Below are 12,581 nucleotides of genomic sequence, written 5' to 3' on the forward strand. Positions count from 1 at the left end.
GGCTGCGAACCATTCCAGTGCGAGTTGGAGGCCCTCACCCGATGAAGCCAACAGAACCACATCATCCGCAAAAATCAGAGATGAGATTCTGAGGCCACCAAAGCGAAAGCCCTCCGCCACTTGGCTGCGCCTAGAAATCCTGTCCATAAAAATTATGAACAGAACCGGAGACAAAGGGCAGCCCTGGCGGAGCCCATCACCCACCGGGAACGAGTCCGACTTATTGCCGGCAATGCGAACCAAGCTCTTGCAACAGTTCTATAGGGATCGAATGGCCCGTAGCAATGGGCCAGACACCCCATACTCCCGCAACACCTCCCACAGAACACCCCGAGGGACACGGTCGAATGCCTTCTCCAAGTCCGCAAAACACATGTAGACTGGTTGGGCAAACTCCCATGCACCCTCGAGTATCCTCGAGAGGATAAAGAGCTGGTCCAGTGTTCCGCGACCAGGACGAAAACCGCATTGTTCCTCCTGTATCCGAGGTTCGACTAGCGGACGAACTCTACTTTCCAGCACCCTGGCATAGACTTTCCCAGGGAGGCTGAGGAGTGTGATCCCCCTGTAGTTGGAACACACCCTCCGGTCCCCCTTCTTAAAGATGGGGACCACCACCCCGGTCTGCCAGTCCACAGGTACTGCCCCTGATCTCCACACAACATTGCAGAGGCACATCAACTAGGACAGCCCTACAACGTCCAGAGCCTTCAGGAACTCGGGGCGGACCTCATCAACACCAGGGGCTCTGCCACCAAGGAGTTGTTTAACTGCCTCAGTGACCTCGCCCCCGGAAATTGGCGGGTCATTCCCCTCATCCCCAGACTCTGCTTCCTCCTCGGAAGACGTGTCAGTGGGATTAAGGAGGTCCTCGAAGTATTCCTTCCACCGCCTGACAATTTTCTCAGTCGACATCAACAGCGCTCCGCCAGCACTATACACAGCACTATACACAGTGCAGGTAGAGCACCGCTTTCCCCTCCTGAGACCAGAATCTCTTCGAGGCAGTCCGAAAGTCTTTTTCCATGGCCTCTCCGAACTCCTCCCACACCCGAGTTTTTGCTTCAGCCACTGCCCGAGCCACATTCTGCTTGGCCTGTCGATACCTGTCGGCTGCCTCCGGAGTCCCACAGGCTAACCAAGCCCGATAGGACTCCTTCTTCAGCCTGGTGGCTCCCTTCACCTCTGGTGTCCACCATTTGGTTCGGGGATTACCACCACGGCAGACACCAACCACCTTGCGGCCGCAGCTCAATGCAGCAGCTTCGGCAATGGAGACGCTGAACATGGTCCATTCGGACTCAATGTCCCCAGTCTCCCGCGGAATGCTGTTGAAGCTCTGCCGTAGGTGTGCGTTGAAGATCTCGCGGACTGGGGCCTCTGCTAGACGTTCCCAGCACACCCTCACTACGCATTTAGGTGCACCAGGTCTGTCCAGCGTCCTCCCCCGCCACCTGATCCAACTCACCACCAGGTGGTGATCAGTTGACAGCTCAGCCCCTCTCTTTACCCGAGTGTCCAGAACATATGGTCGCAGGTCTGGTGATACGATTACAAAATCGATCATCGACCTACGGCCTAGAGCGTCCTGGTGCCACGTGCACTTATGGACACTCTTATGTTCGAACAGGGTGTTCGTTATGACCAAACTGTGATTAGCACAGAAGTCCAATAACAAAGCACCGCTCGGGTTCAGATCAGGGAGGCCGTTCCTCCCAATCACGCCCCTCCAGGGCTGTCGTTACCCACGTGAGCATTGAAGTCTCCCAGCAGGACAACAGAGTCTCCAAGTGGAGCACCTTCCAGCACTCCCCCCCCCCCCCCAGGGACTCTAAGAAGGCTGGGTACTCTGAACTGCCACTCGGCGCATAAGCGCAGATGGCAGTCAGGACCCATTCCCCGACCCTAAGGCGCAGGGAACAAACCCTCTCATCCACCGGGAAAAACCCCAACATACCGGCAGCAAGCCGAGGGGATATTAGAATACCCACCCCAGCCCGCCGCCTCTCACCAGGGGCAACTCCAGACTGAGACAGAGTCCAGTCCCTCTCCAGGAGACTGGTTCCAGAGCCCAAGCCATGCATAGAGGTGAGCCTGACTATATCTAGCCGGTACCTCTCAACCTCACACACTAACTCAGGCTCCTTCCCCACCAGAGAGGTGACATTCCATGTCCCTATTGCCAGTCTTGGCAGCCGGGGGTCAGTCCGGCAGGGCCTCCGCTCCTGGCCGCCACCCGACACACAATGCACCCGACCCCTATGGCGCCTCCTGCAGGTGGTGGGCCTGGGGGAGGATGGGCCCACGTCTCCTCTTCAGGCTGTGCCCGGCCGGGCCCCATGGACTAAGGCCCGGCCACCAGACGCTCGCCCTCGGGCACCCTCCCCCGGGCCTGGCTCCAGGGCGGGGCCCCGGTAACCCTATCCCGGGCAGGGTAAACTGTTCCCTCGATATCCTTTTCATAAGGGTCTTCTGAATCGCTCTTTGTCTGGTCCCTCACCCAGGACCAATTTGCCATGGGAGACCCTACCAGGGGGCAAAAGCCCCCAGACAACATAGCCCCTGGGATCCCTGGGACACACGAACCCCTCCACCATGATAAGGTAGCGATTCAAGGAGGAGGTACTGCAGAATATTTTTATAAAATCCCAGGCCAGGAAAATCATCTTCATGTTTTTCTGTTTTGTCTTCAGCTACTTTGACACAAAGAGCATTGCGTGGCACATCCGACATACTGTTTTACATTTGTCCATGACGCACTTACCTTCAGGGTCATACTTCACATGAAGACCAAAGTAGTTCCAAACGCCAGATCTGAATGAGGGTGGGGGTCGTTCAATTTGCCATGTTGCAATGAGCTTAGCTTCTGTCTTGCTAGCTTGTGCTGCACTCAGTGGATCTGCGCTCGACAGTGCAGCCTAGGCGGAGTAAGCGAACGCAGATCCACTGAGCTCTCAACACAGACAGAATCATCAGAAGAAAAGTTGATAAAATAAATTACAATTTTTGTATTGTTTGATACATATGCGTACCGAACCGAAAGCATTGTATCGAGCGGTTCAATATCGATACGAGTATCGTTGCACCCCTAATATGTGTGTGTGTGTGTGTGTGTGTGTGTGTGTATGTGTGTGTGTGTATGTGTGTGTATACACAGTGGGGCAAAAAAGTATTTAGTCAGCCACCGATTGTGCAAGTTCCCCCACTTAAAATGATGACAGAGGTCAGTAGTTTGCACCAGAGGTACACTTCAACTGTGAGAGACAGAATGTGAAAAAAAATCCATGAATCCACATGGTAGGATTTGTAAAGAATTTATTCGTAAATTAGGGTGGAAAATAAGTATTTGGTCACCTCAAACAAGGAAAATCTCTGGCTCTCACAGACCTGTAACGTCTTCTGTAAGAAGCTTTTCTGTCCCCCACTCGTTACCTGTATGAATGGCACCTGTTTGAACTCATCATCTGTATAAAAGACACCTGTCCACAGCCTCAAATAGTCAGACTCCAAACTCCGCCATGGCCAAGACCAACTCAATACTTTGTAACATAACCTTTGTTGGCAATAACAGAGGTCAAACGTTTACTATAGGTCTTTACCAGGTTTGCACACACAGTAGCTGGTATTTTGGCCCATTCCTCCATGCAGATCTTCTCGAGAGCAGTGATGTTTTGGGGCTGTCGCCGAGCAACACGGACTTTCAACTCCTGCCACAGATTTTCTATGTGGTTGAGGTCTGGAGACTGGCTAGGCCACTCCAGGACTTTCAAATGCTTCTTACGGAGCCACTCCTTTGTTGCCCGGGCGGTGTGTTTTGGATCATTGTCATGTTGGAAGACCCAGCCTCGTTTCATCTTCAAAGTTCTCACTAATGGAAGGAGGTTTTGGCTCAAAATCTCACGATACATGGCCCCATTCATTCTGTCCTTAACACGGATCAGTCGTCCTGTCCCCTTGGCAGAAAAACAGCCCCATAGCATGATGTTTCCACCCCCATGCTTCACAGTAGGTATGGTGTTCTTGGGATGCAACTCAGTATTCTTCTTCCTCCAAACACGACGAGTTGAGTTTATACCAAAAAGTTCTACTTTGGTTTCATCTGACCACATGACATTCTCCCAATCCTCTGCTGTATCATCCATGTGCTCTCTGGCAAACTTCAGACGGGCCTGGACATGCACTGGCTTCAGCAGCGGAACACGTCTGGCACTGCGGGATTTGATTCCCTGCCGTTGTAGTGTGTTACTGATGGTGACCTTTGTTACTTTGGTCCCAGCTCTCTGCAGGTCATTCACCAGGTCCCCCCGTGTGGTTCTGGGATCTTTGCTCACCGTTCTCATGATCATTTTGACCCCACGGGATGAGATCTTGCGTGGAGCCCCAGATCGAGGGAGATTATCAGTGGTCTTGTATGTCTTCCATTTTCTGATGATTGCTCCCACAGTTGATTTTTTCACACCAAGCTGCTTGCCTATTGTAGATTCACTCTTCCCAGTCTGGTGCAGGTCTACAATACTTTTCCTGGTGTCCTTCGAAAGCTCTTTGGTCTTGGCCATGGCGGAGTTTGGAGTCTGACTGTTTGAGGCTGTGGACAGGTGTCTTTTATACAGATGATGAGTTCAAACAGGTGCCATTCATACAGGTAACGAGTGGGGGACAGAAAAGCTTCTTACAGAAGACGTTACAGGTCTGTGAGAGCCAGAGATTTTCCTTGTTTGAGGTGACCAAATACTTATTTTCCACCCTAATTTATGAATAAATTCTTTACAAATCCTACCATGTGAATTCATGGATTTTTTTTTCACATTCTGTCTCTCACAGTTGAAGTGTACCTCTGGTGCAAATTACTGACCTCTGTCATCATTTTAAGTGGGGGAACTTGCACAATCGGTGGCTGACTAAATACTTTTTTGCCCCACTGTAAATTATTTTTCGCATCTGAGCACATCTAGAGCCTTTGTTTTTAGGTGTCGGCTATAACCATGTTTAACTTACAGAAATATGTTAATTCAGATCAGCTAGTCCAGTTTGAAAGTGACTGTTGAGGTAAGACAAAGTTTGGAGTAAGCACTTTATTTCTGGTCAGTTGTTTCTACTGTATGTACAGTTCCTGAATAGAGATACCCTTTGTGACTCCAGCTAACAATGATACTGAACTCTGTTTGAAAACAGTAACTTATTGATTAGAACCAAATGTATGAAAAAATGGCCTCTTGGACTTATATCAGTGTAAGAAATACATAAGATGGCAGAATGCATCTTTTCAGAAACATTCATATGTGTTAACATTTTAGTTTGACTGCATCCGAAAGTGGAATACAGTATAAATTCCAGGCGGCCCACATTTATATACAGTCTATACCTTTTTATGCCAACTCAGTATCATATCGAGTCATTGAATGTATATATTTTAAAAGAAAGTATTTTATAGGTTTGCAAAACTCTCTTTAAACCCTCTATAAATGTTATTTCTAAAAAAGAAAAAGTTACTGTTAATTTTTAATGTGTTTGATTAATTATCAGCATAAATGCCATTTGTTTTCAGTCCATCACATGACATTACTATGATCCATGAATTTGGCCTACCCTCTGAAAGGACAAAATACTGTATGTGTATGTGTTTGCATTGAGCGCCCTCATGTGGTAGAAGTGAATTCAAGGACATTGATGAGTGTGAACAAATTGTGAGACATGGCAGTTCTTTGCATAGAGGGCATCTTAAAACCTTTAATAAGTCAAAATTAAATACAAATATGGAACAAATTTCCTGTAGTACAAAGAGTTTACTAACACGTGACTTACTATCCACAGAATGTAGCAGAGAGAACAACAAGTAAGACTGCAGTTTGATGTCATTGCTACAGATGAAAGCTCGTCATCTTAATCTCAACATGGGCTTCGGATCCACGAAGAGAGAAACAGATATGTAAATAATTTAAACCAACCTGGTTTAGTTTGTCAGCTCTGAAGAGTTATTTGAAGTTCACACATCACATCGACATAGTGTTTATTCTGTTGCAATAACAGTGAGGCAGTGTGGCATTTCCTACAAGTCAGTATCGCTGATACAGCATAACATCAATCGGCTCAAATGTGACTTTGTTCCCCAGCCTGTGAAGGGTTTTTTTTTTTTCCTTTCTTTTTTTCCCCTCTATTAAACAGTTCAAGCTATAAGCTGGACCAAAACTGGACATGTCTATGTATGTCTGCATGTGACATTTAGGGGATGAAAAGGAAATGTGAAGCCCTTTTGTTAATAAGAAATTTGAAGTCCTGGCTCACATCAGGTCGCACATTTTGTAAGATTAAATATGAATGTCCGCATAGTGCTTGCAAGGCTGCATCTATGAGCTCCGATCAGCGCACACTGGAGGGTCACACAAATGTAGCAGCTAATTCATTTGATGCTGCAGTTACACATGCAAAATGTAATCTACATAATGTGCAATAATACCAATGTATTCTAAAGAGAATAACAGAGGAAATATGTTTCTGAAATAACCAGAAAGCAAAAAAAGCTGCTGAGGTCAGACCGCAGCTGCATCTTGTCACCATCAGCTAACGCATGCTTTTAAACTGTCTCAACATATAACTTCTTCAATAAATAAAATCTATGTATTATTAAGATATGGTTAACTCACACACACTTCAAACTTGAGCACAGCATCAAAATTAGATCACACACACTCATGTTTTATACTATATCAAGAAATCATAAAAAAATAAAATGCTGGTCTACAATATGAACCAGTAATACATGTATTTTTTTCCTACTGACACATCTCATGCACAGAGAGGTATCAGTGTCCTTTGACAGATTTAAAAACATGCCGATGTGTTTAGGTGCAGATGCCAAAAGCTGCGAGTTACAATGCGCTGACCTCGTTTTCCATTAAAGATAACATCTAACATTCACTAGTTTATGTATGTAAAGAGAAACATTCTTAAGTCACTTAAGTTTTATCACATCTAGTAAAGGGGCCTCGTAAAAGAAGGATAATAAAAATGCTGAATTTTAAAAAATAAATAAATACACCGCACAAATCAAAAGCGTCATATTGTGAGTTTGAACTCACAGAAAAGCACATTCTCATCCTAATGGGATCGTGAAAACAAAACAAAAAAAAACACTACAGGTACAGGCACTTCTTTTTTCTGTAAAAAGTAAGTCAGTTCAAACCTGTGAAGAAAGCCAAAAATAGGATAATATTACAACATCATCAAAAATTTGCTCGTTTAATATCTCAACTCGGATTCCAACCCAAGATTTTCGTATCTCCCTCAGCTCCAGTCTCCACACGCCTGTGTCTGAGAACAAAGGTTACACCCATATGAAAATACAGCAATCTTGAAGTTTTCTGCATCTAATAACCTCACAGCATGAAGATTAAATCATTTAAGCTAAATAATATCAATTAAACGCTACGGTTTGTAACTTAAAGTAGCCTGTAAGACTATGAGACCCTCTGTGACAAAAGAACTAGACAGTGAGACTCGAAGAAACACAAAATGACTACAAGCAGCGTGTCCATGTACTCATTACATCTCAGTGCGTGACTGTTTTATGCATGTCTGTGTACTCTTGTCTCTCTTTGAGGTGGGGTTTTTTTTTTGTCTCTGTACACATTTTAAATTCCCCTATGGGAATTTTCCATCACTGAAATTATTTTTCATATCGCACTGTCGTTGTACTTGCTGATTAAGTTTGTCCTATCTTTTTGACATTGAAAACCATTTCAAAGCAATCTCTTCTGTAGTTATTTTACATCTATTTATGTTTTACATTATTTGTGGAGTCATCTGGTCTTTGTAGTTTTTTTTGCATCTCTCTGTGTCTTTGAAGTCATCTGAATCTCATTTTATTCATTCAACATATCTGTTTGTTCTGGGGCTTCTTGTGGGGACAGTTATTTTCTTTTTGTGGACATTTTTTTATCTTTAAAATTGCTTTGCATCTCGCTGAAGAGATGGCTCTTTGAAGTTGTTCTGCATCTCTTTGTCTCTCTTTGTAATTATTAGGTCTGTTTTTAGTTATTCTGCGTAGTCATTTTCCTTCTTTTAGATCGTTTTAAATCTTCCTGCAAATATATCTCTCTTGAAATTATGTTGATGATAGGTGATATCATTTTGTAGCCATTGGTCTTCAGGATTTTTCTTTGTAGGTCTTGTTTTGGAATAGTAATCCATCTCCCTGAATCTGTTTATTCTGCATCATTTTCTCTGCATATCTTTGTAATCCTTTAGTCTTTGTTGTTTGATCTTTGCAGTTATGTACTCTCTTCAAAATAGATTTGCATCTTTCTGTAGTTGTTGCTTTAAATCATTTTTAAATCTCTTTGGTGACATTCTCTTGATTTAGCTACTTATGGTCATTTTCCCCAGCTTGTGGTTTTGAATCACTTTGTACTTATTTTATTAGTCTGTATCATAGTAGTTATTTTCTCACTTTGCATCACTGTATTCATGTTTCAGTGTAGTTTTGTTCTGACTTTGTGTTTCTGTGATCACACTTGATGTACTTTCTGTACTGTTAAAGGTACTGTTCATAGAGAAAATCATGTTACCCACTAGCTAGTAGGGGGCACATTTCCTTTCAGTGTCACCAGTTTCAGTGATTTGTCTCATCCCATCTCAGGAGCTTTTGAGAGTTTAACAAGTAAACTGTCCCAAGTATCACATGGACGAACTGTCACAATATTAAAACCACTGACAGGGGAAGTGAAAAACATTAATCATTTCTTTACAATGTAATATTCAGCTAGAAAAAAAAACGTCCCATTGGCTGTGGATGCTATTCTAACATGTACTAACCAACTGAACAACGTTACAAACCAAGCAATCGACATCAACTGGATTAGCTAGAACAAATACTTTTTTGAAAAAGCCAGAGATTACTATCAAAAGATACTTATAGACTTTTTTAGAACCTGTATGCAAATATATGTTTATTTTTAATAAAATATGTTGCATTTCCATTTGGGCAAATCAGCTCAACTACCATCTCTGTTACTGTTTCATGGGCAAACAGCACACTGCTGCAAGCTACTGTATCTTCCACAGATCCAACATTAACTAACCCTGCAAATAACAATAGAAATGGAACAGTGTACACATGAACACAGACACTCACAGACCGAACGTTCGAGTGAAATACTGCATTCAGAATTCATGGAATTCAAGCAATGCCCACCACCACAAATGATTATCAATGAACACAGGAGTCTGAGTTGGAGGCACAGAATGGGGAAAAAAAAAAAAAAGCAAACCAGTTTGAAATTCTACTGCACTACAAACTGTGTGCACAGCTGCGCAATATTCTGTAGGCTACATGGGTGTCACACTGTTACAGTTCCTTTAACAGTGTGACAAACTTGACTGTAAAGAAAAGAAAAGAAAAAAACAGCTTACCAAATGCTAGGCAATAAACTCAATAAAGAGCCTAGACCTTGCAATGTCTGTAAGTCGTTCAAAATACAAAGCTACGGTGTCACTGGTCTAAGGTTCAATATTTTCAGTCATTTAGGACAGGTTTTGGTGTTGCAAATTTAAGCTAAATGCTTAAAATAAGCTAACAAATTAGCATTAGCTTCAACATGAGCACTATAGTGGACAACAGCAGGCAGTTGTTTTCACTGCCAAACCTACTGTCTGAAAACAAATTAAGCTAACAAGATAGTTGGTAGCTAGTTTAGCTAGCTAGCTAGCTAACAAGCCACAAAAACCTTTTTAAGAGTTGGTGGAGACAAAAACAGTACTAAGGAGATAAAAATTATTTTTACCACATCACCAAGTTGTCAGACACATGTCTGGAAACTTAAATAAAACATTATCAGCTAAACGAATCTCCTGTTGTTAAATCTTTTAAGGGTTGCCAATAATATTAGATTTTTAAGGAGTTTGTAAAAAAAACTCCTTAAAAAAACGTACACTTCATTTGATGGACTTATAATAAGCATGCTAGCTATTCTCTATTATTTTGTCATTAGGATAGCACAGTTGTTTCAAAACACTGGCCTGAGGGACTTCTTGGGGGAGGGAAAATAACACATTATCAGCCAAATACCAGTATGGATGTTATTTTCACTTTGGTAGGTATTTGCAATTTTTGTCAAACACAAACTCAGTTCAATTGGTAAGATAAGAATGGCTACACAAGTTTTTGGCCAGTGGCAAGTGGCCCAAAAGAACTTGCTCTGGTCTTGCATATTGCCACCAATAAAATCATACCAAATTCAAAAAAACCAAATAAATGTCAAAAGGCAAATCCCAATTTCTCGTGATACAAAATCCTGTTGACTTAAACAGGTTAGTAGCAACAAAAGGCAGAGTTGGATTCATGCCCTCAACTTTTACCTAAAGGCCTGTTAGGTCTACAATGGCTTTGATGAAAATGGTGTCATCACGTATATAGGAGTTTTTAGAGTCCAGCTTTGAGAGCGGACAGAAGAGCGGACAACCACTGGCGATGTTCATGTCGCTGACAGGCCTCTGGAAGGATGAGGATGAAATGTCAGGCCTGAAGGCATCAATTATGTGCTCCCTGTTGTTCTGGTCGAGCAGCATAAGGGTGACCTGTGCAGACGTTAGGAGTGCAGAAGTGTAATTACTCTCACAAGAAAAAACAATGACGTTGTTCAAGTAGATTTATGCATAAAAGCCCACCACTTAATGCCCAATCATTTCTCTGGAAAGCTGCCTTGACCTCAGCCACTGACATTAAGAATGTAGGTTTTAAAGACCTTGTTCCTTTCATTGACATGCGCTAATAAGTTCAAATTCTCAGAATGCAATTTCTGATTAAAGATTTTTAATGTGTGTTTACAGCAAACATGAACCAAAGTTTTGCCTTCTGTAACTCATGCAAATACACTTGCTCTAATGTTTTTGGAAATACTTGGTCACAACAGCCAATGGGAAGACATCCAACAATGTACATTAAGTTACAGTACACATTTTTAGAGCTCTTAATAAAAACACTAGTTTAATCATACAGCACAAGATGGCCACAATAACCATATCTTGTTTTTGTATGCCAGTGCCATCAGGAACACAGCTTCCATTTCCTTCGTCCGGTGCAAATTTGTCTCTTTGCATCTAATTTGTATTTGCATTTGTATCCGATTTGCTTTTTGCTAGCCGATGTTGCTTCATTCAAAACTGACAATGATCACTTCCACCAGTGCAGAGGCCATGTTTGAACATAAAATTGCAGAAAAAAAATGTTTGGTAACTTTGGACCTCTGCCTCAGATTTCTGGATAAATGTGGAAAAACAATCAACGGATTGTTTCTAATTTAATCTTTGCATTTTCTGCTAATCTTCACAGATACAGAATATTTAATCCTGAAGAAATAAAGTTTAATTACATGATTCATGTTTAAGTACTTATGGGACCTGTGTGAAAATCTGATAATGTTTGACTTCATATTTATGTATAACTATAAAATCTCAACTTTTTCCTGTAACTAATGTTTTATGGAAAACATGCAGGATTTCATACATGCAACATGAATGATAAAGCTCTCACCTTTTGATTAAAAGGCCACTTGAGGAGTGCATCACTGTGTCCTCTCATCACCACAAAGAACAAAGACAGGTGGGTGCCTCGCCCCGTCCCATCACCATTCAGGTAGATCCGCAAGCACATCTTGTAGCCATATTTACTGGTATAAAAGGCTGGAAATTATTAACATCAGTACATTAAATAATAACACTAATAATCAAGTGTCATGTTACTTCCATCAGGAAGTGGAAATCCTTAATCAGGAATTCATCGTGTAATGTGGTTACCAGGAGAGAACATAGCAGGGGCCCGGCCAGCCACAGCATCCTGCCTCTTCTTGGTGAAATCAGAGATCTTCCAGACAAATATGCCGTCATAAGTGGCTGCGGACATTTCTCTCATTTTCCCCTCCATCTCCACGATGGACAGGTCCCTCAGGCTCACCGTTCTCTCCAGCTGACGAACCTGCAGCACAACACAAAAATGTCACGTTTTTAATTTAGCTTAATATATGACACCTTTGAAGAAGTGCCAGCAATGCCAATACTCCGTGAGTGTGTAGGGCAATGTTCTTTTTTTTAGCAAAGATAAGAATTTTTACTGTAACACAATAATATAAAACACATCTGAAAGATATTTTGGTAGTGATAAAGTGATCTAAAAAAAAAAAAAGTTTTCTTTCTGTTACAAAATAGAAAGAAAACGGCAAATGAACCATTTAAGAAGAGATCAACGTAAAACAACATTAAGTATGAGGGAAAAGCAGCAATAAAAAATTTCAAAGCAAATATAAAATAACAAAAAAATAAAAAAAGGAAAATAATCACAACACAGAAATAAATCAAAGTGCAGGCATAAAAAGCCAATCTGATCTTGTCGGGAAGAATGTTTCAAAGAATCAGCAGCCTGATAAAAAAAATTCTGATGTGGTTATGAGTCAAGACTGTGGAATGAGTGGCTGAGTCCTAGCTGAGGACCTCAAGTTAAGACCAAGGCCACACAGTGTCAGGAAATGTTCGATATGCAGTGCAAGCCCAGAGTGGACTTTAAAAGTCAAAAATCATTTGTAAAATGAACA

At 42.3% G+C, this 12,581-nt stretch overlaps 1 protein-coding gene across 2 annotated transcripts in view; it reads right to left on the reverse strand.

The window, feature by feature from the left end:
* Positions 1 to 9,616: 9,616 nt before the first annotated feature.
* Positions 9,617 to 12,581, reverse strand: part of LOC146657109 (TNF receptor-associated factor 2-like) — a 38,102-nt gene continuing 35,137 nt past the window's right edge. For both annotated transcript variants that reach the window (XM_085424944.1, XM_085424943.1), the window contains 3 exons: positions 11,791 to 11,968; positions 11,528 to 11,676; positions 9,617 to 10,572 (listed from right to left, as the gene is read on the reverse strand). In XM_085424944.1, the coding sequence (XP_085281070.1) occupies positions 10,354 to 10,572; positions 11,528 to 11,676; positions 11,791 to 11,968 (546 nt within the window). In that variant the 3' untranslated portion in view covers positions 9,617 to 10,353. The remainder of the gene's footprint in view (positions 10,573 to 11,527; positions 11,677 to 11,790; positions 11,969 to 12,581) is intronic.

The sequence above is a fragment of the Rhamphochromis longiceps genome, linkage group LG12, assembly GCF_057381845.1.
Source record: "Rhamphochromis longiceps isolate RC_006_pf linkage group LG12, R_longiceps_female_GT1.1, whole genome shotgun sequence".
NCBI lineage: Eukaryota > Metazoa > Chordata > Actinopteri > Cichliformes > Cichlidae > Rhamphochromis > Rhamphochromis longiceps.